General features: G+C 51.2%; 2 protein-coding genes across 5 annotated transcripts in view; one reads left to right on the top strand and one right to left on the bottom strand.

Annotated features, from left to right (window-relative positions):
* The window catches only part of C4AH8orf48 (chromosome 4A C8orf48 homolog), a 429,052-nt gene that overhangs the window by 298,853 nt on the left and 103,291 nt on the right, over positions 1-26,908 (top strand). The gene's annotated exons all lie outside the window — the stretch shown is intronic.
* The window catches only part of ARHGEF9 (Cdc42 guanine nucleotide exchange factor 9), a 198,906-nt gene that overhangs the window by 170,755 nt on the left and 1,243 nt on the right, over positions 1-26,908 (bottom strand). For all 4 annotated transcript variants that reach the window (XM_021525293.3, XM_077786572.2, XM_021525291.4 and 1 more), the window contains exon 2: positions 1,713-4,438. In XM_021525293.3, coding sequence (XP_021380968.2) covers positions 1,713-4,370 — 2,658 coding nt within the window. In that variant the 5' untranslated portion in view covers positions 4,371-4,438. The remainder of the gene's footprint in view (positions 1-1,712; positions 4,439-26,908) is intronic.

Below are 26,908 nucleotides of genomic sequence, written 5' to 3'. Positions count from 1 at the left end.
GCAGAGAGCACCCCCACCTCTCACTCATCACCCACCAGGGCTGTTCCTGTCCAGGAGATCCCTCCTTCAGCCTGCCCTTGCTCTGGGTTTGGTGCCACCACCAGATCTCTGTGCACTGCCAGACCTGCAGCAGCAGTTCCTGGGGTGCAGGAGGTGTCCAGAGCCCAGGTGGGCTGTGTGCTTTCCCAGGCCCCTGCTCAGCTCCTGCCCAGGAGGAGCCAGCCAGCCCTCCCAGCCAGAGGAAGCCACGGCAGCCCGGAGGTCGTGTGCTATCACCACGCTCCACGGGAACTTGGGGGAGGTTTCCTGTCCGGTTATCTCAAGCACCATATTTAAGTTTCTTGGTCATGTTAGTAAGCTGCAACAGCTGAGCTGGGACTTAGGGCATCTCCTGTTAACACAGCTGAGCTGGGAGAGCACTGGGATTGTGCCCTGAGAGCACTGGGATCAGACAGGCAGCCCCTGCCCTCCCAGCAGGGATGTGGCTGCTCTGGGATGTCCCTGGCTGGTATTTCCCTCTGCTCCACTCCATCCTTCCGTGTCTCTCTCATCTTGCTCCTGCCCAGAATATTTTCAGCTCAGTCCATGTGAAGGGATATGAAACCACAGCCCTCTCAAGCTCCTCCTAAAAATGTTTCTTCCAGAAACCCCAAGAAGTGACCAACCACTGCTCACTGCCCTGGAGCGCCTGCAATTACACAGAGAGCTTCTGTAACTCTTTGTATTACACAGAAATGGAGCAGAAAAACAAAACCAGGAATAACTAACAATACTACTGCCTTTTTTAGCTGCGAGTCAGAAGTTCAGATTTTTTCCTCCAGCATTTCTAATCTGCTGCCAATTTTCAAACACTTCCCCTCTTGCCTCAGAAGTTACTGCAACCCCTTTTCCAACAGGCAATAGTGTCACCACCTCCGGAGTATCTCTTTTCTCTCCAAACCCAAAAGGAAAATACAAATTTTCTTCACAAATCAACGTAATTTTTCTACCTGGCACCTTGAAAAAAAGTAAAAAATCCTCATTCCATCCTCAGCTAACCAGCAGATACCCAAAAGAACCCTAAAGTTGGGCTTCACACTGGCTCCACAGGACTTCTGAGGTTTTGTAGCAATAAGCTGGACAAGACAGATTTCTGACACCCAGAACCTAGCCAAAAATGCAATGTCCACTTACATGTTTTGAGGATTTTAAGGGCTTTGAAGGACTTGCTTGTACCGGACAGGAACATCCTGCCATGACTACTGGAGCCACTAGCATTGCCCACGTCTCATTCATCACCCAACCCCATCACTCCAACTCTTTAAGGTAAGAAAACACAGAGGTCAACATGCAATTGATGAATTCTGTTTGTCCACAGCACACTTAACTCTCAGTTTGCTAAAATCCCTCTTCTTAGGAGCTTCTACTTCAAATGAACCTAAATGCAGAGAAGAAAACAAAACTTAAGCTAGTGTCAAGGAATACATAAACTGCTACACCCTCTTCAAGAGACACTGATACACATGTAGGATCTTAGGAGAAGCATCTCTGGAGGTTTAAGAGCTCAGACTCAAACTCATCTAAGAGCTGTGTCTGCTGCCACTATTAACAGAACGACTTTCTTAGCTGCAAATCACAATGAGGGATGTTAAAAAATGCTTTCAAGTGCAAACCAGCTTTTTGAGATGTACAACAGTGTGGTCTTATTGAAAACCTTACAAAGCTGCTCCTACCTTTCCATTTTTGAGGCGTCCGGAAGAGACAATCCTCGAGACGTGCACCTGGAAGGGCCTGCACTCCGTACTGCAGTCAAACTCTTCCACTCTGTCCATGACCTCCACAGAGTTTTCTTCTACAAATGAAGTGCTTCCCCGCTTTTTAATGAGGCCACCAGGCTGTTCCAAACCCTGTCTTTTCACTGTGGAACACTTCAAAAAAGTCACTACAGAAAAGTCCACGTCGGCAACTGCGGAACAGCCCATGTCTGCAGCATCCAGAAGGTTCCCAGGAATGTCATGAGAAGGTGGCAGGTCCCTGCCCGTGACCTGACTCTTCTCCAGAGTACTGACAGTGTCTTGGATCTCTCCAGTCAGAGCTGCCTGGGGAAGGTGGATCAGAGCCTCAGGTGCTGCAGAGAAGTCACCACTGGCAGCTGAGGAATGGTCCAAGTCCACAGAACCCAGCTTATGCACAGGAAGATCAGGAGAAGGTGGCACATCCCTGTCCACAACCTGTGATATCTCTGGAGTACTGCCCAAGTCCTGAATCCCCAGCTCACCTCCCGACAAGCCCTGCAAAGGCAGCTCAGGGTTTCTCAAGTCCTGATTATCCAGTTCTGTCCTTGAAATTTCCCAAGCCGCAGCTGGAGATGGATCCATGTCTTTAGCAATCACTGGGGCACAAGCCATGTCCTCAGTATCAAGTTTAGTCAGTGATGTCTGTGGAAGATGGGCCCGAGCCTCAGTCACTGCAGGAAAGGCACCATCAGCAGTTGGGGAGCAGCCCAGGCCTGCAGCATCCAGATTACTGACAGGAAGATCAGGAGAAGGTGCCAGGTCCCTGCCCACGACCCTCTCCAGGGTACTGCCTGTGTCTTGAAACTCCAGCTCACTTGCAGACAAGTTTTGCAAAGGCAGCTCAGGATTTCTCAAGTCCTGATTATCCAGTTCTGTCTCTGAAAGCTCCTGAGCAACTGCTAGAGAGGGATCCATGTCTTTAGCAACCACTGGGGCACAAGCCACATCCCCAGAATCAAATTTAGTTGGTGACGCCTGTGGAACGTGAGTCTGCAATTCAGTTTCTGCAGAAAAGTCCCTGCTGTCAGCTGGAGAACAGCCCAGGTCCACAGTATCCAGACTATTCACAGGAAGATCATGAGAGAGTGGCAGGTCCCTGGCCATGACCTGGGTCTTCTCTGGAGTAGTGCCCAAGACCTCAATTGGTTCAGCCAAAGTTGTCTGTGGAAGTTCAGCCAGATCCTCAGAAGGGTCTTTGCTGTTCAGCTCAGTGAAAGAGCCATCTGCAAGCTCTGCCAGCTGGGACATGGATGGTTCTGGCCCAAAGGGAGAAGGTGAGGTTTCATTAAACCTGTCATTGCCACTGTCCAGGCCAGAGGAACCAACGCCTTTCAGCCCGTCTGCAGTTTTGCAGTGCTGCGCGGGCTCCTTCCCCGCCAAACTCTCAAAGCTCAGGTTCTCCCACGTGCCTGAATCCGGGGACTGCAGACACGCTCCCACCGTGCAGAAAGCCTTTGCATTCTCATTCTCGATAACCAAGTCCTCTTTGGGGGAGGCAACATCCTGCCTGCGGCCCCGGAAACTGCGCTGAGGCCTCTTCTCATCGGGGGAGAACGCCCTCGAGGAGCCTCGCAGCCGCCGAGCCGCCTCGGCCACGCTGGTTAAGAACCTCACTACGCCCCCAAAGTGAGTGGCTTTGGCAGCACCGTTTGATTTTTTTCGCTGGCTGAGATTTTCCTCACATCTCGTATCAAAGTCAAAGTAAGAAGCGGAATGATCAGTTGTATTTTCTAAGTTCTGGCAATTGGTTTCAGCCCTTTGATCTGGGAGCTTTGAATTATCTTTGCTAGCTAATGAAATTCCTTTCAGATAGCTCCAGACATCAGAGCTCCTTCCTCTCCTGCTGTCCTGTGGGAGCACAGCACACCTCTTTTGATTGTCCCCTTCTGTAATTGCAGGACTCTTAATGTGTTCAAAATTCAAAGACTCGCTCTTCCTGGCCGGTATTCTGTGGCAGTTACCATCATTATCCTCACTGTGTAATCTGCCACTGATATCCCTGAGACATTTACTTTCAGTGGCATCAAGTTCAGGAATGCTGATGTTCAGCTCTATGTCCTCAAAAGAAGAGTCCAAATCCTCTATGTACCCCGCGTAGGAGTGGCGGGAGGGCCTCCGGCCATCGCCCAGCTTCCTAACCCTGTAGACAGCTCTCTGCCCGCTGCCATGAAGGTCCTCCTCAGGGTCACACACGTCCTGCACTCTGGAACCTCTCAAATCCACGTTCTTGGGTGTCCTGGAGGATCTTCCCTTTTTTGATGAGCGTACCCTGTCCATGAAGGATGGCTTTTTTAATTCTGAGACCTCAGAGGTAACTCCCAGCAAAATCATGGACTGGGGCCTGTCTTTATTTGTAGAGAGTCCTTTCCTTCGTCTGACGAAATTCCAGATCCGGCTGCCCTTGGTTGTCTTTTTATACCTGTGTGTTTCCTCCTGCTCGCTGGAGACTGCGTCGCCAGAGGCGCAGTGCTCAGCACCACAGGCCTCCAAGGCATCAGTGCTCCCTCCCTCCATGTTTCCTTGGAAAATCCTGTTGGCACATCCATTGGGAATGCTCATGGAAGCAGTACGCTGGAGGCCCTCTAGCACTTCCATCGCCCTGGCTCACAGGCTGGTTCCAGGAGTCACGGATGCATGGTCCTCAGATTGCTTTCTTCACAAGACTTTAAGGGAAAAGAACAAAGGAATGCAATTAGAGCAGAAAACTTTTAGAAGACACATTTCTTACAGCATCACAAGTCAAACCTTATCCCAGTGGCGGTGGTGGTTTTCCCCATTGGTTCCAGGGATGCTGAAATTTTGCTTCCAAGCTATATAAATTTTAAAGCTACTTAAATCTGCTTTAAATGACTGAACGTTTAGTGACCACAAATAAACTTCCTGCACTACTAAAGCTACCACAAAGCATGCTCAGAATCCCATGAATTACATCTTCGTTTAGCATGTTGCAGAGACTTGAAATTCATCAGAGTTCATGGCAGAGAGGTGAGACGAAATTCCAATGAGTGCCCCTGCACATGTCACTGTCATCTCCTCCATCCCCATCTGCCAGGAACTGGCACCATGCTCAGTCTCTCCAGGCAGCCATTCAAAGAAAAGTCAGGATGAGCCTTTTCCTGGAAGCAATACAACTCTAAAATACTACAACATCAGAAAACTCATGGACTATCCAAGCCAGGTTTTTCATACAGTAGTGATGGCACCAGCACAGGAATCCCTCCTGGCACTGGTCTGTTCAATGAAAGCTGCTTGGCCACCACTCAACACTACAAAAAACACGTTCCCCTCAAGTGAGTTCCAGTGGACAGGATTAAAAATACAGTTCCCTCATCCGGAGCAGCAATGGAAACCACTCTGAAGCAGCTGTGGGAATACAGCTGCTCAGCTCCTAAAGCTTCCCTTTCACTGGAATACATCTGCCCTGTCTCAGTATTACAGCTTCCTGGGGATGGATCTGCTGGTCCTGGGTTTGCTGTCTAGAAAGCTGAACTACAAGCCAGGCACTCAACAGGGTTAAATTCCCTCAATTTCCAATCCTACTCTCAGGAGGAAGAAGAGAGAAATAGTGAGGCCCCAAGACATGGATTTGACCATAGAGAAACTCTCCACTTTCTCTCAAGCAGCAGGAGAGCCACACTAGCGATGTGAATAGGCCCCGTATCTACTAAAAACATTTAAATTTGCTATTTCTTTTAAAACTAAGGTTATTCATGCAGCAGCTACTGCCCTGGGCATCTCATGACCCTTGCATTCAGTCAGTTAAGTCTGTTTCTACCTTGCCACCATGTCTGCCTCAACAAGGGATAACCCGTGAGACCCCCCCAGATGGCAGAAGCACCACAGAAGCAGAGCACAGCCAGCAGAAACAACCAGCATCCCCCTTTTTCATGGACAGCAGTCATCTGGCTTTCCAAGAGCCCTGCCACAGGGGTTGTGCCAAGCATTTTTGGCACCAGCTGTGCTTAGGGAAGCAGAAATGAGTGTTTGGGCTGCCAGATGTCCACTCACTGTGCTGCCCCACCAAGGCAAGGGGGAAATAAGAGGGAAGATCTGATGGGCTGCTATAAAAATACAGCTATCCCTTTCCAATCCCTGTCCATTTGATTTACTGCCAACTGATCTGGATAATGAGAAACAAAGATAAAACTAACACAATGTCTTACCCCCACCCACCATGGCTCAACTTCCCCATCTTCTGAGGGATCTACCTCACGCCAAGGGGTGCAGAAGGATTGGGAACTGGGAGAGGTATGGCTGGGACATGATGGTTGTCCTTCCTTCCCACACTCATCCCAGGCTCCCGTGGGGCCTTCACAGGCCCCGGTTCCTGTCAGGAGAACCTGCTCCAGTCTGGGGCCTCCACTGGTTACAATTTTTGCCAGGAATCAGCTCCACAGGGTGCGATTCCTACCAGGAAAATCTCCCTGCTCCTGTGTGGAGCCTCCAGAGGTCCCATTCCTGCGCTGTGGAGCCATCACAGGTCCCACTCCTGTCAGGAGAACCTGCTGGGGCCTGCACAGGCCACAGCCCCTGCCAGGGATCACCCCCTGCTCAGCACCTCATCCTCACCATCTTCACCAGCCCCAGTGCTCACAGAGCGGCTTCTCACCCTTTCTTATCTCCCTTTCATGCATCCTGGCCATTTTGCCCTTCCTTAATCGTGTGAGGTGCTGCCAGTGCTGCTGCTGGCTCTGCCCTGGCTGTGGTGGAGACGCTGGTGGCACTGCCTGTGCCCAACACCCCAGAGTGGCACAGCCTAAATGGGCACTGCCAAATACACCCCAGAGTGGCACAGCCTAAATGGGCACTGCCAAATACACCCCATGGTGGTACAGCCTAAATGGGCACTGCCAAATACACCCCACGGTGGCACAGCCTAAATGGGCACTGCCAAATACACCCCATGGTGGTACAGCCTAAATGGGCACTGCCAAATACACCCCACGGTGGCACAGCCTAAATGGGCACTGCCAAATACACCCCAGAGTGACACAGCCTAAATGGGCACTGCCAAATACACCCCAGAGTGACACAGCCTAAATGGGCACTGCCAAACACACCCCAGAGTGACACAGCACCACTGGATACAGCCAAATACACCCCAGAGTGACACAGCCTAAATGGGCACTGCCAAACACACCCCAGAGTGGCACAGCCTAAATGGGCACTGCCAAATACACCCCAGAATGACACAGCACCACTGGATACAGCCAAATACACCCCACGGTGGCACAGCCTAAATGGGCACTGCCAAATACACCCCACGGTGGCACAGCCTAAATGGGCACTGCCAAATACACCCCAGAGTGGCACAGCCTAAATGGGCACTGCCAAATACACCCCAGAGTGACACAGCCTAAATGGGCACTGCCAAATACACCCCACGGTGGCACAGCCTAAATGGGCACTGCCAAATACACCCCAGAGTGACACAGCCTAAATGGGCACTGCCAAATACACCCCAGAGTGACACAGCACCACTGGATACAGCCAAATACACCCCAGAGTGGCACAGCCTAAATGGGCACTGCCAAACACACCCCAGAGTAGCACAGCCTAAATGGGCACTGCCAAATACACCCCATGGTGACACTTCCTGATGAAATACAGCCAAGTACACCCCAAAATTAAACAAGCTGATACTATAGAGTCAAATACACCCCACACTCACACAGCCTAAATGTACACTGCCAAATACATCCCAGAGCAACACATCACTGGATACAGCCAAATATACCCCACAGTTACATATCCTGATGGAATACTGCCAAATACACCTCAGAGTGACACAGCCTAAATGTGCACTGTCAAATACACCCCACAGCTGCACAGCACCACTGGATACAGCCAAACATGCCCTACAACTTCACACCCTAAATGTACATTGCCAAATACAGCCCACAGTTACACAACCTAAATGTACCCTACCAAATATACCCCATCAGCTACACATCCTGAATGAATACAGCCAAATACACCCCACAATTACACATCCTGAATGAATACAGCCAAATACACCCCACAATTACACATCCTGAATGAATACAGCCAAATACACCCCACAATTACACATCCTGAATGAATACAGCCAAATACACCCCACAATTACACATCCTGAATGAATACAGCCAAATACACCCCACAATTACACATCCTGAATGAATACAGCCAAATACACCCCACAATTACACATCCTGAATGTGCTCTGCCTAAAACACCCCCAGAGCTGCACAGCATCACTGGAAACAGCCAAACAGGCCCTACAATTACACATCCTAAATGCCCACTGCCAGATACACCCCACAGTTCCCCAGCCCAGCCACCACTTCCCCACACCCATGCAGTCACAGAGCTCAGTGGGTACCTCCAATTACACCCCAGTTACCCAGCCCAAGCACAGTGCTGATGCTCCACACACTGCCCCGCTCTGCTCTAGCTGTCTCTTTACTCAGCCTCTTGTTCCCACCACCATGGAGGTTTTCAGAAAGAACCTCCTTTACCAGGCACTTTTGGGGCCTCAGCACCACCTGCCTCCATTTAAACCCTGTAGCAGAAATTCATGTGGGAGCTGTGCTGTCATGGGTCCCTGCAGAGACCACAGAAGCTTTTGTTCCCAAAAAACCAAAGGTTGAGCAGGACAGTTCCTCCATCTGGTGCCTGAAGAGGAGACCAGCTCCTCATTTCTCAGGCTGTCACTTTGGGATGCGAGTTATTCCCAGACATTCCTGCTGCAACTTAAAGACTCACACATTGGAATGGGTTGGAAGGAGTGGATTGGAAAAAAAGAGTACTTTAGTCTTTTTAAGTCATGCAGCCAACTGGCAGCAAAAGACAGAAATCACAAACAGTCCTTGTTTTTTGTTTGTTTTCTCTTTCCAGTTTTATGTTTTATTGTTTTTGGCTGGGTGGATCCTGCATGAGGAAAGAAGATTCAAAGGGAAGAGGCTTGCCTGTGAAGTCTTTGGAGGGATGCTAGCACAGAAGAGACAGGCTGTTCCTCATGTGGCAGGCAAAAGAGAGCCCATAACAAGGGACAGAGCCTGCACAGCCCTCCCCAGAGAAGCAACAGAATCCAGAATCACAGGGCACATGGGTGGCTTTAAAATTAAATGAGGGGTGGTTGTATTATTTTTTTTAAACAGCTTTAAAGCAGATGTAAATTAGAGCTGCCACCATGAAGCCAGACCCAAGCACTCTTAAGCAGAGAAGAGACCCATTCTCTAACCAGCGTTTGGTTCCTCCTCTCCATCTCCCACCACAGCCTCACCTGAACCTCTCCTCATCTCCAAAACCACCTTGTTGGTGTTTGAATTCCCCCCAGTCACACCTGCAGGACTGCACACACTGAAACAGATGCCCTGAGAGGCTCCTGGAACAGAGACTGGACAGGGTTAAAGGAATAAAGCAGGGATTTATTAAAAAGCCTTCACAGGATTCACCTTGGGCAGTGCAAGAGCCTGGCTGAGGCTACACCCAAGATGGACCCAAGTCAGGAGTTTTCACACTTTTTAAAGTTTTGGTCCATTTCCATTTTGGGGTTAATTGTCCAATTAGAGCTCCAGGTGATGCAGTCCCATCCTCCCAGATTGCTCTCCTCCATTCCCTGTTTTTGCACTTTCTGGGCCTGAAGCTGCAGCGGTGTCCTCAGTTTTGGGGCTGGAAAAGGATTGTTTTGTCTGACTGAACTGTGAGGAGAACGTGCTAACACTTTAATATGAAGTTCAGAGTTATATCCTAATGCAGTACAGAGTCTGGAAAACATGAAAACTAAAACTTAAGGCATTAAAACCAAAGGCTGACCTTGACAGGAGCCAACTCCCAGCACAGCTTCCTCAGTGCCCCCAGTCCAGCACTGCCCCTAAGCCAGCACCAGCCCCAGGACTGGCACTGCCTCACCCAGAGCAAACCTCCCACCCCCAAGGCAAATTTCAGCCAGCTTCCTTCAGTCTTCCCTCAGCAGAAGCCAAAATCTGCTCTGCTGCACTGCCTGCTGGAGCTGCAACGCAGCATCCGCTGCTGTGCAAACACCTGCAGCACTGCCTGGGGAAACCTGCACCTCCCACCTGCCAAGCAGGGCCAAGGTGGCTTCAGGAACCAAAGCACGTGGCCTTGGGGGCATTGGGCCCATCATGACAAAACAAAATCCGAGTATGGAGGAAAGCAGCCCCAAGAGTGTCTGATGAACCACTGCTCACCTTTCTGGGGTTCACAGAAAAGAGGCTTTGAAGAAACGCTTTGGGAACAGCTATTAGTCAGAAAACTACACCACTTGTCAACCACATGTTTATTTTTCTCCTCCTTGAACTGCAGCTGCAGATGTCAAGTCATAGCAAGTTACCAGCCAGCAGCTGAGCTGGGACTACCATCACTTAGAGCAGGGCTTTAACCACAGAAAACACAATTACCTTCCACCTCTTCCACTGCCCTCAGATTACCTGAGCCTACAGAGGGTGGCTCAGCCAGGTCTGGAGACCAAAGGCTCATGTGTTTGCTCTCCAAAACACACAGAATCTCACCTGGAGGGGAAGATGCTTTTATAAAACTCCAGCTATCAAGCAAACGCTGCCTACAGCTCCAGTGCACAGGGGCTGTGTGGGTCCCTGCCTTGCCCTGCTCTTCTCGTCACAAAAGCAGCAGCCCTTCATTCTGAAAATTCACTTTCCTTTTCCAGGTCACTGAGGGGGATGAATAAGCTGAGACTAATAAAATCCCCAGCCAAGGGCACCAGGTGTGTTACACAAACATCTGTATCTACATCCATGATTCCCCCTCCAAATTCTTTCCATATTTTTTGCATTATCCCTATCTCTAAGAAAGAAATAGGTGCTCTGTATCTCACTCGTGGTTGCACAACATTCCCTTGGCAACAGGCTCTTCCTGCATGATACAGGTGGGAGTAAGAGCAATTTTGCTCCTTTTCAGTGTGATTTAGCTGCCAGCCAGCAGAAATAACAGCACGGGCCCAAGGAACACCCACTGAAGATGACAGTTCCCATAGACTTAAAGGACACTGAATCAGGCCCAAGCAAGCAGGGCTGCCACAAGCCACCCCTCAGGGAGTGACACTTCCCACGGGCAATCTCCTGCTGCTGAGCTGCCCTACACAGGTTATCCACAAGCAGAGCAAAACCAGGCTGTTTAACCAGGCTAAACCATGACACCAGGTCCAAAGGCAGCAGGGTAGCAAGACCTACTAAAAAGGAAGCATCGATTAGGAAATTAGGATTAGCCTGATCCAGGCTGAGTTTCCTCAAGAGACTCTAATGATGGAAAGAAATTGCCCATTTAACAGCACACAGTTCAGGCTGTTTGCCAGGCAGGCACCACACAGGCCCCGAAATCTTCAGATCACTGCAGATTTTGGGCAACAAGCAGAATGTATTTTTATAAAATATAAATATATAAAAATATATTTTAAAAATATATATTTAGTGCTCTGAAACACCAGGAGGGTACTGGCAGAGGGTGCCCTGGCAGTGTCCAAGGCCAGGCTGGACACTGGGGCTTGGAGCAACCTGGGACAGTGGAAGCTGTCCCTGCCCACGGCAGAGGGTGGAACAAAATGATTTCAAAGGTTCCTTCCAACCCAACCCATTCTGTGCTTCCAGGATCCCTTGGTGTTGTGGGATTCTGGAGCATGCATATTCCAGGTTCCAGGCAAATGGTAAATCCCTTTTATCAAGTGACCCAAAAGAACTATTTTGACTGGGGCCCTGAGAAACAACAAACCTTTGAAGGGAACAAAGAGGAAACTGGTGGTGGGGTTGCCCTTGGGGCAGCCTAGACAGGATCACATGCCAGACACTGTGCTCTCCACCACAGAACCTGGCTCAGAGCACCTGGAGAGACCTAAGCTCGTTCCTGGAAGGTTTTGGAGCCAGAGAGGGTCTGAGGCTCACTGCACCCATGAGCAAAGGAGAAGATGGGGTCTCAAACAATGTCGGAACAGTCGGTAGAAAAGCCCAGCTCCTCCTGGCACTGTGACAACCTGCGCTGTGCTGGATGTTCCAAGGACAGGATTTGCACTCACTGTGGAGCAGCGACTCCAGACACCCCTCCAAGGCTCTCCATCCCTCTCCTCACCTCTCAGCAGTGCTAAATTTGCTTCCAAAGGCAGGGTCCCCCCTACCACAGGGCCGGAGCGGCCCAGGCGCCAACAGCCTCGCCGGGCGCTGCCGGAGCCGGAATGCACCGAGGGCCCCGGGGACATGATCTTCCACTCGGCTCTTCCTCTGCAGGATCCAAAATAACAAACAAGAAGGAGCCTTTGGCCATTGTTTTTCGGGGAAGGGGGGTGACAGGGAGAGGGCACGCGGCGCAGCCTGCCAGAAGGCATGGCTGAGCTGAGGAAGTCCTGCCTGGGCTTCGCTGTATCCGCTCCTCTCCAGGAGGGGCGGGGGGAGGCAGGAAGGAGAGAAAATAGAGAACAAATGAGCATATAACCCTTGAGAGAAACCTGTCTGCTCTAGGGGAGCGTATTTAGCCCAAGCATGCAGCGCCTCTTGCTATACAAAAGAAAAAGAGGAAAGAAAAGCCCGCCAGTTCTTCCGTTACCATGTTCTACCACTGAAAAAAAATGGGAGGAAACAGATGTTAAGCTCTCCAGCGTCAGGAAATTATCTCTTTCATGGGGGTACAGTTACTTCAGTGTATTTAGGTCAAACAAATAGGGAGAGAATCGTGACTTCTCCCCCTTTCTGTTTATGTCTCCACAGACGTTTCAGACTTGCTGGGTGCCACATCCAAGGATCAAGGGCAGAGCTGTGTTTGCTAACAGAGCACACCCTGAGGATGCAGCCTGATATCAAGTCCCTGCCCACCTGGCAGATCCCTGCCAGCAGATCCCCACCCCACAAACCAGTGCAGCCCCTACAAAATTCCAGCATCCTTTGCCTCTGGGTCAAGGAGGACGGTTTGCTGCTGGGCCCCGGCCAGGCATGGCAGCACTGCAGCTTGATTGTTCATTTATTTCACAGAGGTGGAAGGAGAGACCTGGGTGAAACATCTGCAAAAGGGATCTCCAGGCCATCAGCGAGCGCAGTTACGACTTTCCGGCACTGGGCTCCCCAAGGAGCGTGGGGCCGGTGCCCATAGGAAGCGACCAAAGAATTGAACCAGCATTTCACATGCGCTGCAAAATCCCTTCCACAGGAAGCTAAACCCCTCCATTAGGAGCAGAAGACAGACAGAGGAGCAGTCTGAATCCCTTCCCAGTCGGGAGTGGACAGGCATTATCAAACACTGAGTTTTAGAATCACAGAATCATTAAAGTTTAGCTAAAACCTCCAAGATCGATTCCAACCCAGCACCACCAGCACCATGTTGAGCACTAAACCATGTCCTCAAGAGTCACATCCACACACTTTTTAAATATTCCCAGGGACAGCGACTTCACCACTTGCCAGTGGCAGAAGGGACCCTGCAGCAATGGTCTGCTCCATCACTGAGGGCAGACTAGCAGACAAGATAACCCCAGGCAAATACAACACATTTCCTGTGGCAGCAGCATCTGCCCTACACGGTTTGCACTGGTTTAAGCCAAAGCTTTTACAGTCCTGGACCTGCATTTGTGCTCCTGCTAATTCAATATTCACCAGGCAGACGGATGGATGCACAGACTGATAGCTCCAGCCCTATATTTGTAAGGACAGAACTCAAAACTTCAGGCTGAGTAAATCAGTTCACTCATGTAAAATTTAAACATTACTTCCTTCCCATTTCAGGGAGCTTTAGAGTTTGTGAGATGGCTAAACACAATGAAATTAGAGCAGGAGACTCATTTTGCCTGCAGCCAAGGGAGAGAATTGCTCCACTGCATCTGTCAGACAAACTGGGCTGGTGCTGGTGCTGCCAGGCAGGGAGCAGCTCACTGCAAACACCACAGCCCCACACTGGAGATGGGCTGGCACTGCAGGGAGGTGCCAGGCAGCTGAACAGGGCACCAGCCCCGGGCTCTGCAGCACACGGAGCACTAAAACCTTACACCAAGCCAGGATCAGCTTCACACACACAGGGAAGGAGAGAGCCAGCACCCAGCTCCTTCTGCAAAGCTGAGCAGAAGCTCCAGATAAAAACACAGAGATATAAAATCCCTGGAATACAACTGGAATGAAATAATGAACAGAACAGATGAGCTCTTGCTGAAGGTGCATTTCAGACCAAGCCTCTCACAAAGCCCACACACCTCTGGCACTGCACCTGTGCTAAATGTTCCTCCAGAGCCACACTGCTGCTCCAGGAACTGCAGATGCAGATTCACCCTCTGCCCACTGAGCCTCAGCAACAGCACCCTCCACATCCCCTCTTTTTTGCAATTCTAAATTCTTCTGCTCTACAGAAAATAAACCTGAGGCAAGTCCTGAAGAGATCCAAAAGGATCCTCTGGTACTGGTGCCCAGGATGGACAGGGACCCCCAGGAAAAGGAGGGAGCCTGGAGGTGGAGTCATCTGCCAGCACAAGGTTGGTTTGATGCATAATAGCTGTTTCCCCAACCTCTCCAGCTATTTGGCACCAACTGTCACCAACCTAATACCAAAATATCTGCCATTACATGTAGATTATTTAAGCTGTTCAGTAGTCAACTGAAAGTAGTTAATTATATGTAAGAACATTTAATTACTATCCAGTAGCAGCTGTAGTTACTTTGATATCATAGTGATGAGCCAAAACACAATGGAACAGGCAGATTCAGGGGTCTACACCCATCCACACCCCATTAATGTCAGCTGAACAACAATGAACCACTGGCTGCCATCCTTTAGGAAACAACAACTTCATAGTGCTTGAGACATTACTCTGCATTCCAAATTAGTCAGTTTGGTAGGGACACCTCAGGAACTTCACATCTGTGACGTTTCTTAAAAATCCTTGCCTTCCCCACAAATCCCTAAGCAAGAAAGCATGGTCTGAACATCAGAGCAGAAATCAGTAGCCAGCGTTTAATTGTTTATATCTTGAGACAAAGATAGTGTCTAAATAATTGTCTATTGTATCCCAGAGACAGCACAGGAAAGCTCTTCCCCTCGCTGGGAGCCTGCAGGTCACACATGCTTCTGCTATAACATTTGCTATAAATAATCCTCGCTGAGCCCAGCTAGGTACAGAGCAAGGCAGCACTGCGCTCCTATCGGTATCAGCCATTAGCCCTCCCCAGAGAGTGCATATCCTACCCTATTGTTCCTGCTCAAATGTTTGAAAGAATTATTTTTTCCTTGCTTCTTTTGTTTGGGGAGTTTATTTATATTTCCTCTTTGACATGGAATTACTACTAGAAGAAAGGAGTGCCACCTTACATGGCAGCCCGCCGATGCCAGCGCCGAGATGAAGGGCACAGGGTCACGTTTGGAGGACACTGCCATAGTTACAGACCTCCCAGTCTGAGATTCTGTGCTAATGTAGGTTCAGCACATTCAGATCAGGATTAGAAACAAAGAGCTGAGTGCCGACACCAGCCCCAAATTCACAAGCAGAGACTCGGAGCACAGGCAGCAACCCGTTCTGCTCAAACATTTTCAAGGATTATTGCAGGTTACATTTCAGCAGGTTACATTTCAGCAGGTTACTCAGCAACTCCCTGATGTGGCCCTGGTGATGTCAAAGAACACCTCACCTCTACTTCATTGTCTCACTTCCAGCCCTATTTCTACCTCCAAACAGATCCCAAGTGATCTGTTCCTCTCAGGCAGCTGCATGGGTGGAATTTACCCTTGTCCTCCTTTCCCTTTTTCCTCAGAGCAGTTGAACAAAACCATACAAGCACAAGGTTTGGCTCTCTACTCCCCAAGCACCTCATTGTGGAAAACACACCTCATCCAGCATAGCCTTTTGACTACAAGGTGAGGTACCTCCCTGCCCTGCTTTGAGATTGGTGACAAGACTCACTTTAGAGCCCCGGGTATCAAGTGTACAAGTGACTTTGCCCTCAGCAGCAAACAATTCCTTGAAGAGACTTCTGCACTGTTTTTCCACAAAATCAATCCAGTTTCTGGCTGTTGGAAGGTCTGATGTCCCAAACAGGCCAATGCCACCTGCTGTGTCTCTGTCCATTGCAGCATGCTGGAATATCCAGCTCAGGAAGGCCAGTGCCTTTGCACTAAACTGCCTTTAAGCACATGAAAGAACTGCTCTGGTGTTTCTAGCAAACCACAGTGACTGCCACGTGCCTGGCCTGCTCTCAGGCTGGGGGTTTTCACCACAGAAAGGCATTTTTAGGAGTCACACAGAGAACTTTTAGTAGTTTGATACCTGTCTGTACCTTACTTTTCCCTCAGGAGGTTGGTGCAAAACACTCCAAAGTCACAAGGTGCCTCCTAGACAGGCTGACACTCTTCTGCTGCTCTCCCCCTCAACAGCAACAACGAAAACTCACCCTTATCTGCATCCAGAGGCACTGCACCCCAGCCAGCAGCACACGCTGAGCCCAGGCTGGCACACAGCGATGCCCTGCAGGAGCTACAGGGGGTGGGGGATGCCCTGGTGGGAATGCTGCCATCTCTGAGTTATCCTGCATTTTTGCAGCCCAGCTGCTCCTCATCTCCTAACCCAAGGCTTCAAAGCCACAGTTCATCAAGGCCAGCCCTCCAGGACGACCTCACAGGGACACTAAAGCAGCTGAGCTGAAGGGACAGGGAGCACAGCCCCTGCCTGGCCATCCCCAGCACGGCTTTGCCCTGCCAAAGGGGCTGTCAGCTCCCATTGCTCACGCTCCAGGGCTCACTCCAGCCACTGCACCCAATTAGCATCACTGCTGATGAGCTTTTCATCTCCTGCCCCTGCCCTAGGGATGAGGCTGAGCAGGCACAGGTGGCCACACAGCCGTGTCCTCTGCCTGCCCATCCTGCTCTCCCCCAAGGGTGCTCACCCCTTTTTATTAGGGATCAAAACTCAGCAGAGCAGGAGCAGCTAAAGGTTCCTTTTGTCCCTATTTATGGAACAAACCCTGAATCTTTTTACAAGGAGCTGGGGGTTGTGTTTTGAGTATTAGGCACCTTTCTACTTCACCCTTTTCTGTGTTCTGTATATTCTACAGTCTCTCCAAGGACTCCTTTTCAACAGCAAACAAATTCATTGCCATGTGTGGCAAAGGTCTATACAAAAGAATTACAAGCAAGGGAGGACAGGGCCAGTCACCCAGAAAGTGCCCATCCCCTCTGAGCTGCAGATCCAAGGATGAGCCCGGCACACCTGCAGCTTCACCCAGGCTTTAAAACACAAACAGTCTGGGAACACGTGCAGGCAATATCTAGTTTCTGCAGGAAATTGCACAGCGTGGATATCCAAACATTGCCACCAAGCAAAAAAACAACATCTTGATTTGCCAGCTCATGTCACACAAACCTAAATTCTTTCTAGGAGACAGAGTTCAGCCAATGCTGAGCAGCAGTGATACACCTCCACAGCTTTGGAAAGCCCTGGAGCTGCACAGCAGCCAGGCATGAGGCTGCAAATCCTCAGTAAAGACAAGGATATGAGTTCTGCAAGGATGTGCCCCCTGTGGAGGGTGCAGTGAGCCAGGGCAGCCCAGCTCGTGTTTCCTCAGTGCTGGGTTTCAAACCCTGCTCGGCTGCTGCAGGAACTCCCACGCAGGCTCCACGTGCCTGCACAGGCAGGGCAGGACCAGCCCCAGCTCCCAGGAGCTCCCAGCATCCACAAAACCTGCTCAACCCTCCAGAGCTGTGCCCTTCTGTGGCTGGAGCACCAAGGCAGAACCCCCTTGGTTTCCAGGCCATGTGCTGGGTCTCTGCTCCGTGCTGACACATTTCCTTCCTGTAGTAAAATCACCTCCCATCCATAGGCTCCACGGCTGCCTGGAAACCCAGACCTCTAAGGAGCCAATCCTTCCTGCCCAGCCCCCTGGAGAAGCAGCAGAAGTGCATTCTGAGCTGGGCTCATACCCAGCCCTTTGGCACATGCAAAATGCCTCAGGACAGTGGGGTGAAGGCAGCAAATACTCTGACAGGTGACTGGCCCCAGCGACAGCACCTTCCCAAAACCACTGTGATTCACAGCTCACGTCAGCAGTGTGGAAAAAGTGACCCCTTCTTCCTTCAGAGGAAACAACAGACGTGCTTCACAAAAGAAAACATTAAAGAATAAGGGTTTGTCCAGCAGAAAACCTGAGCAAAACTCAATTCCCACAGAAGCAGAGGGACCTTCCATTGACTTTAATCCCTCTTTTTCTTGTCTGTCCTTAATTCACTCACTCTCTCCCCTAGAGGAGCAGGCAGCGAGTGCCAGCCCAGCAGTGGCACTTACAGAACAGCTGCTCTTTCACAACTACCTGCAGCAAGAAAATCAAGAAACCTGACAGAGCATGCCAGAAATAATCTCCCTGAAAGACAGAGCAGCTGGGAAGGGCTGCAAGGAGCCAGCCCTGGCACAGGGCAGGGGAGTGCTTCAGTCCTGCCTGTGGACACAGAAACACAGGTCAGGCAGAGACCCTCTGCCCCACAGCCCCCGGGGGTGACAGCACAGGTCCAGCAGGGCAGGGAGGAGGAGGAATGAAGTACCCACTGAAAATCAGTGAAACCCACTGAAATCTCTGAGACCCTCACATCCAAGGCATCACCCTTGTTTCATTTGTTCCAAGCCTGGCAGAAGCCTGTACTGAACCTCCCTCCCAAGCTGCCCCTCCACTGGGGGTACAAGCAGAGAAGGAGCAAAGGAAGAGAGAAATGAATCCAGCCCCTCATCTGGGAGCTGGGTTATATGGTGATTTTGGTTGTCCTGTGCAAGGCCAGGAGTGATCCTTGTGGGTCCTTTCCAACTCAGGAACACAAAGTTCTGACCCATCTCTACAGCAATGCAGCTTCACAGCCACCAGACCAAACCCAACTGTTATTTATCCAGCTTTAAATGTGGCATCCCCACACCTCCACAATTAGAAATGACAATTTAAGTGAGGCTGAACCCCAGCCCTCCCAGCAGCAAAAAAGCAGATTAACAGCAGGCTCTGTTAATCTGGCTACTTGGCTGGACTCTGCAGAAGATCCTGTTCCAGACTGTTGCTGCTCTAGAGATGCCCCTGCACACTCAGGAAATGTCCCCAAACACCCCAATCCAGCCCCTCCCAGTGATGCCTTGTCAAGGCTGCCCTAGAACAGAGGCTGGACAGAGCTAAAGAACCAAGCAGGGATTTATTAACAGACCTCAATGGATCCACCTTGGGCAGCACAAGAGCCTAGCCAGGGCTGCACCCCAGGTGAACCCAAAACAGTCACAAAATGCACAAGCGCTCACAGGGTCTCTCACTTTGATCAGTTCTGCTCCATTTGTATATTGGAATTAATTGTGCAATTACAGCTCCAGCCCATTAAGTCCCATCCTGATTGTTTTTCTCTGTTCATTCCACGTTGTTTGTGCTCTTGGGCCTGAGATTTGGATCATGGCCTTTGTCCCCAGCTAGAGAAGGAATTGTTTTGTCTCCCTACTCTATGAACAGAGCTCACCATGCCCTAATATGAAGCACAGACCCACACACTAAAGCAGCTCAGAATCTGAAAAACATAAAAGCTGAAACCTGAGGCATCACCAGGGGGAAAGCTGTGCCTGTAACACCAAAATCAGATTTCCCACTGACGTGTGCCAACATGTATATTTAGGTGACGAAACTAAACTCAAATTAGGGATCTCAGTATTCATTCTCCCCATGTATCATCCTCATTCAGCAGAGGGGATAGAAAGAACCAGGGAAGGTCCTCCAACACCACCTAAATCCATGGCTCCTTCCTGCTTCCAACCCAAGCTGCACCTCCTTTTGTGTGTTTGAGGGAAGATGGGCAATGCTTTGGCTCTTCTGAGCAGTGCCTCAAGGAGCACCAGCAATCAATCCATGTTCCATGGAGCTGTCCCGCAGCATTCTGCAGTAAAGCTCTTCCCAAATAAAATTCTTCGTTTTCGACTAACTTAATTAACACATGCTGTAGCTGTAAATAAAGGTGAGACTTTCCAGGAATCAAAGCAAGGTGCCTGGAAAAATTTCAGAGTAATTATCACACACAGTGTTCCAGCCTGAAATCACAGGAATGGACTCCCTGTATTTCCTACAGACTTTCTTTGTAGCATTGCCCTCATTCTTTATGGGTGTAAAACCAATGATCACAGAGGAGCTTTAAGGGGTCTGAACATGCCAGCCTGGATCATGTAACTTCCATATAACTGCTGCTTCCTCCTGTGCTCTGGACAAGGGCAAACCCTTCAGAGCAAGGAGGCAAGAACTTCATTAAGGAGCAATTATGGAATAATCCGTGTCTTGGAGAAAACTGCTTCTAGCTGTGTCAAACATGGGCTAGGTTATGTCATTTATTTACTTCCATTTTATGCAAATATTTCCACCTAATGGAACTCATTAACTATCTTCATAAAAGTTTATTTAATTACTTGGTTTTAATTATTATGGCAAGAAGTCACAGGGACGAATAACAGACCAGAGAGAGGCCACAGAAGAGTTCCTGCCCTTGGAGAATTTCTCCAAGGCACTGCTGCTGCATCCCAGAGTGAGAAAACACCAACCCCTGCAGGGTCAGAAGCAAAGTTTGGGCTCTTGCTGCAGCAGAGCCCTTCTGCAGGATCCCCGTTTGCAAGCACCAGCTCATTTACACAGTTCCCAGCATCACACCTGGCCAGAGGCTCCTGGGGACAGCCCAGCTGAAGAGTTCAGCTCCTTCCTTTTCCTGGCAGAATCCTCGTGGCTCAAACCTTTGCCTTCACAAGGGGCTTTTGTCTCCCCCATTTCTCTCACCCTCCACACCTGAGGTGCTGGGACAGCCCTGCCACCCCGAGCAGAGGGGCAGCACCTCACCCCATGACTAAGTGACCCTTTTTTTCCTGTTTTCCTTCCTCCCAGCCACCCTCTCTCAGGAACAGGAGTGCAGCCTGCTCAGCCCCGAGTGGCCAGAGCCCTCCCAGCTCCCTTTGGCACCGGGGAAACCCAAAATTATTCCCTTATCTTGAGTCAGCACAGCTGATCCAGCACTGCCTGGCACAGGCCCACGCTGCAGCCCTGCAAACCTTCCAGAAGAAGGTGTTCCTGCCCATCCAGGGCCTGGAACAAGATGTTCTTTAAGATCCCTTCCAACCCAAACCATTCTAGGATTCTGTATTTCTCTGCTTTATATTCAGTTTGTTCATTCAAAACAAATTAAGACCCAAGCAGAAGGGGGTTTAAGATCCACCCCCATTCCCACTGGAATATTTAAGGTCTGGCCTTAAAAATCTGCCTTTGCAGGAATGGAAACAAAACAGTGTGACAAAAGGAACTGTCAGCTGAAGGCATCAGGGCTGAGACCTGGGATGGCCCCACAACTCAATCCACATCCAAACACAGCCTCACATTGTCTCAGCTCTCATTTTAACACAAGCCTTGTCTCCAAGCTCTTTGCTCTTCATTAACCACTTCCATGAGCAACTGAAGAGATAATTTATAGGAAATATCATCCAAAATGAATCAGATCCACCTGGCTGTGGAGAGACCTTACACAGACTATACTCAGGCATTCCTTAAATCATTTAACTAAATCTAACTCCAAAATTTAACTGGAAGACTGAGGAAAAGTCACCCCAGGAACTGCTGCTCAAAGCTCCCAGCTCAGAGCAGCAGAGCCCCTGGGACAAGCCAGGTCCCTGCAAAAGGTTCTTATCACTCCTCTAAAACTGGAGCAGCAATAACAGGAAGAAATTGTTTTGGCAGGACTTACACCACATAAAGTCAACTCATCAGCCAGTGGTGTGTGAAATCTCTCTGGAAAACACAGAGAGACAGAAAACACTGGGTACAGAGAGCATCCCCCAGGCTCAGCTGGGCTCCCAGGCACCCACCCCAGCCATGCTCAGCATTCCCTCACCATGGGGCCTCACCCTCACCCTGCTGCCATCACCCACACCATGGGGACAAACTGACCCTGCTGCCATCACCCACACCATGGGGACAAACTGACCCTGCTGCCATCACCCACACCATGGGGACAAACTGACCCTGCTGCCATCACCCACACCATGGGGTCACCCTGACCCTGCTGCCATCACCCACACCAAGGAGTCACCCTGATCCTGCTGCCATCACCCACCCCATGCAGCACAGGGCACTCTGTGGAGATGCCAGGACATCACCCCGAGCCCTGCTGCTTGTCCCAGCTTTCCCATTATCTGTAGGTGGATGCTCGCAGTGTGACAGCAGAGGGACACAGGGTGTGCTGCTCTCAGAGCCTTTCCCAGCTCCAGTACACAGGGTAGAAGTCCAGTTTAGGACGTGCTCTGCACTCAGGAACATTGTCCAGCTCCCTGCAGTGCAAGGAAGGGATGGGAAGATGGTAACAGACCCTGGGCTGCCTGATGGGAAGTGCCCTTCCAGTGCCAACCCAACACTCAAAGACCCACTGAACGCTCTCCTCCTCCTCCTCCTCTCGCTCTCAGCTGCAGTGCCGAGCTCAGGCAGGGCCCTGGTGCCAAGCCTGCCCCAGCCTTGGCCAAAGGAGGCTGGGGGGTGCTGTGGTGGAGCCCAAGTGCCCGGCCAAACTCCTCTCCAGAGGCTCTGGGGCCACCACAGGCCAGCAGGACGCGTGACCGCCCCTCAGTGACACAGTCCCGTGCCGGGACGGCCGCTGACATCGCTGCCTCTTCCCTCACACAATAGGCACTCCTCACAGCCACGAGTGACACGAGGCAGCTTTAAACTGATTAATGGTTCTCTCAAACAAGCCCCGAGTGTGCAGCAGGCCCCTGGCAGACAATGCCAGCCCAGTGGCAGCAGGACAGCATCAGCTGGTGCCCTGTGCCAGCGTGAGAGCAGCAGAGCCACGGCCACTGCCAGCGTGGCTTGTTCAGCTGGGGGACACAGGACAGCTGCTGCCAGGCTCCCCGTCCCTCTGCCAGGCACGTGGCAGCACGGGCACGGCACAGAGCCGCTCGGGTCCCTTTCTGTGCCAGCTCAGCCACCCTGCTCCACAAACCCAGCACAGCCTGCCCAGGGCTCTGCTGGGGCGGGAGCAGCTCGGGCAAAAGCCCTGGGAACCTCCAAGCTGAATTCTGCCCTGGCACGCAGCAGGGCAGGAACACCACACGTGCAGCTTTGCTCTTTACACCCGCCCTGGGTTGGTGCCTTCCCTCTTTTGGGATGGCAGCCAAAAGGGAATGAAAAATCCGAGGAGGGCGAGCAGCCATCCCTGACAGTCTGGACAACAAAGCTTTCGGATCCTCCTGCTCCTGCCGGCAGCCAAAACATCCCGGGCAGCCTGCAAGGAGCTGTGGCTCACACGGGTGAGTGAGGAGCAGCTTTTGCAACCCGCAGAGCCCAGCCTGGGAAAGGCAGCTATCAGTGCCAAGCATCTAAGCCACAAAGATCAGTGCAGGGGGAAAGGCAAAGGGAAAGCACAGAGGGGCAGAGCAGCTCACTCCAACACCCCGATAAGGAACTGAGGCACCGAGGGTGAACAGGAGGCCTTGGTCATGCCACGGGGCTGTGGCAGGTGAAAACAGAGCTGCCACGTGCTCTGCCTGCCTACACACACCCCGAGAGCCAGCCCTCGTGTGCTGGCATCTCCGAGGCAGCCCTTGGTGGGTTCTGCATCCCCAAAATCCTGATTTTACACCCCTCAGGGTGCACCTGCTCCGCCCCACCTGGCTACACAAGGTGCCCAGCACACACCACTCACAGACAGGAGCGGGCAGAGCAGCAAAACGCTGCAAACTGCAACGAAGGGCTGTGCCCTGCTCAACCCTCACTCCAATTTTCCTTAACCCCGAGGTTTCCCATGAAAAACCAGAGGGGCGGGTTTGGTCAGAAACTAAGAGATCCAGGCTAAGTGTGAATCCTGCACAAAACCAGCTCGGAGCTTTGTGCTCCTCCTGCAGCCCTGGCTACCCCACCACATCCTTTCAGCACAGCGAGACACTGGAGGATGTGAGCAAGCCCGAATCCTGCCCTTGCCCCAAACAATAGGCTCCGCAATAATGGTGCAACCAGAATTTCCTGTGCGGCAGCGCGCGCCAGCTCCCGGGAGAAAACACCCTGGGAAAGCTCTGCCACGGGAACACGGCGTCAGGGCAGCTCCTGCCCGTGCTGGGATGCTCCTTTGGCATCAGGGAAAGCACCACAACCGAGCCCAAGCTGGGAAGAAGGGGGAAAAAACCACACCAGTGGCTTGGAACAGGAGCCATCCAGGCCGGGAATGGCTGTGGATGATCCATGACTGCAGCAGCCTCTTGCAACATCTGGACCTGGCTTTTCTCTCACGGATGTTTCTTATCCTGCAGTGCTTGGGAAAGCAGCACGGAACAGGCTGGGGTTTGGGAGGCCCGTGGAAATCTCTCCATCTCTCCTGGAAAGGTGGCACAGGTGCAGCAAGAACAGAGGCTGCAACTGCAGCCAAAATGCTCCAGTGTTGGAGCATCTGTCTGGAAGGAGGGATCAGCACAGCCCCTCACCTTGAGAAAAGCCAAGGACAAGCTCCTATAGCAAAGCAGGAATGGTGGCTGAGCTCAGGCTGGAGCAGGGGAAGAGCACAAGGAGTGCCCTGAGAAGGAAGGAGAGGCAGAGCCGAGGTGATGAACTGGCCACAGCCACCACTCTCCATCGCCCTGCACCTCCGAGGGGGGCAAAGGGAAGAAACTGGGAAAGCAGTCGAGCCTGGGAAGAAGGGAGGAGTAGCAGGAAGGTGTTTTTAAAATCTGGTTTTATTTCTGCACACCTTCCCCATCCCTCCAGGAAGCCCATCACTCTGGATGTGCAGAGAGATCAGCATTTACTGCAGAAGGAAAAAGCTCAGGAAAGGGGTGATGGCACCTGAGCCTGGCTTAGCACAATCCTGAACCATTGGGGATGCTCCAGGACCTCCATGAGACCTCCTGGAATGAACACAAGTGGCCCAATTCAGTCCCTTCCTGCTGGATTTAGCACACAGACTGCACCCCAGCAGCTGGCACATCAAGGAGGGAACCAGAGAAACAGAACCACGGTTTTCACCCCATTTCTTCCATCACTCCCCTAATTTGCCTCTGCCTTGCTCTCCCCAGGGGTGAAGAGGGGACGAGGCTCCCACCAAGCTGTGGGCACCAGGGCAGGGCTTTACAAGCAGCCTTTACAACCCCCCTGCACCTGCAGCAGGTAAAGGCTGAAGGGCAGAGAAAGCCAAGCCCTGATGCCAGGATTAAGGAGGGCTCTGGGATGGGGACAGAAGAGCTGAGGACAGAGATGCTGAACACACTGCCTGGGACCCCAAATCCAACACACACAAAAAAACAACCCCCAGAGCCCAGCACAGCTCCTGGTGTGCCTCAGAGAAGGCCTGGCTTTACTGGGCAGGACTGGGTCAGGATGAGCAATGGGCAGCTCAGCACCACCTCCCGACAGAGGGGACATGGAGCTGTGGGCTCCACACCCTCTTTCCAGAGAGGAAAAGCAGAGAAACCTCACCAAGAACACCAGAGCTCTCAGAGCTCAACCTACAGCAAGGAACAATTACTGCGAGATAACTGGAAAATACATTTTTAAAGAGTTCCCTCAGAGAAAAAAAAAAAAAATTCAAGGATACTCCACAGTTTATTATTTTACCAGCTACATGGAGCCATTAAGCTGCAGTGGGACTGGGAGCTGGTCTCCTTGCACTCAAGCCCTAAATGACCCAAAATTCATTTATTAGTGTTTATTTGCACAAGAATTTTCCCCAAAACTCTGCAGTTCCCAGACATGCATCGCTGCCTAATCCTCCAGCCAAGCTCACCCTGCCCATCTCCCCGCCACCAAAATCCTGTGATGTTTGCAAAATGCCCCCTTCTGGCAAATTCCAGCTCGGGTTTTCAGGTCAGGCTGTGCAAATGAAGAAAACTCAGATAAATCTGTCATTTAATGGAAAATTAATCCTGTGTCCTAATGTCAGCACCAAGCCAGAAAAAACCTCCTCCCCACAGCTATTGCACGCTGGATGCAAGAAGGCCAAATACAACAAACTTTTCATAAAAAACACCTCACAAAAATCCAAGCTGGTGATGCTGATGCCCTGAAACAAGGCTGGCAGGGGGCCATGGGGCAGGACACGCGGTGGCATCCCTGGCTCGTGGTGCCAGCAGGAACCCAGCCCATGGAGGGGTGGGGGTGGGAGCAGCTCCCACCCATCCTGAGGCAGAGGAATTCTATAAAATCAGCTGATATCAGTGCAAATATTGGGGAAGTCTTTGGGATCAGCAGACACAAATACAGCAGCAGGAATACAGGCAAAAATAACTGCTCCGAGTGGCACTGGGTCGCAGTAATTAACTGTGGGGTTTTCAGCTCCCCGACTCAGATCATTGGGATGCCCCAGACTATTGCTGAGGCTTAGTAAGGAAAATTGAAAAGCAAATCCATTCTCAAACTTCACCTGGAAGTTTCAGAAGAGGCTGCAAGCTGAAGAGAACAAAAACCCACTGAACAGGATGGCTGAGAGCAATTAGCACTCAGGAAAAGGAGCAGTAACAGCGGGCAGGAGCCTCCTGAGCTCAGGAACCAGGATGGGAAGAAATTACCTTTACAACAGCTGTGGGATGAACCAAAAACGGAGCAAAAGATCAGAAATCAACTTGTTGCACCTGTGGCTTTTAGTTTCCAGATTCGTCTTTCCAAAGCAGACTTTTCTGCAGCACTTCCAGCTGAATTTATCAGGAGGCTCCCTCAAGGAGGGGATGAATTTTCTCTCCCTTATGATGATGCACCTGACTTCCTCCTCCCCACCAGCGGCTTCTTCCCTTGGACCATGTCTTTCCACCTGTGCCAGTGATGCCACCACCCAGGGCTCCTGGGAGTCCCACCTGGACGAGCTCCTGAGCTCTGGGACAGCTCCTTGTGTGCAGGAGAGCAAGGCAGCGAGGTCACTGTCACCCCTCTGAAGGACAGAGCCCTCCCTGAGGCCACAGTGGGCACCTCAGTGCCACACAGGGGGGCTCGGAGCAGCTCCGAGTCCGTACCCTGGACACCAAGGATGAGGGGCAGCACGGTGTGCCCTCGCCACCCTACACAAACACCCGGTCAGCTCTCCTTGCAACGCACAGAAATCAGATTAATTCCAGGAAAATGAGGTGGCAGAGCAGAAATTCAGCACTCCCAGTCCCTGTCTGGTCAATGAGGCACCAAAAGCCACTGGAATGAGCCGTGCTGCCAGCACTG

The sequence above is a fragment of the Lonchura striata genome, chromosome 4A (genome assembly GCF_050655825.1).
Source record: "Lonchura striata isolate lonStrDom1 chromosome 4A, ASM5065582v1, whole genome shotgun sequence".
NCBI classification, from domain to species: Eukaryota; Metazoa; Chordata; class Aves; order Passeriformes; family Estrildidae; genus Lonchura; species Lonchura striata.
The sequence above is the reverse complement of the archived record's forward strand: the minus strand, read 5'-3'. Positions and strand labels throughout refer to the sequence as shown.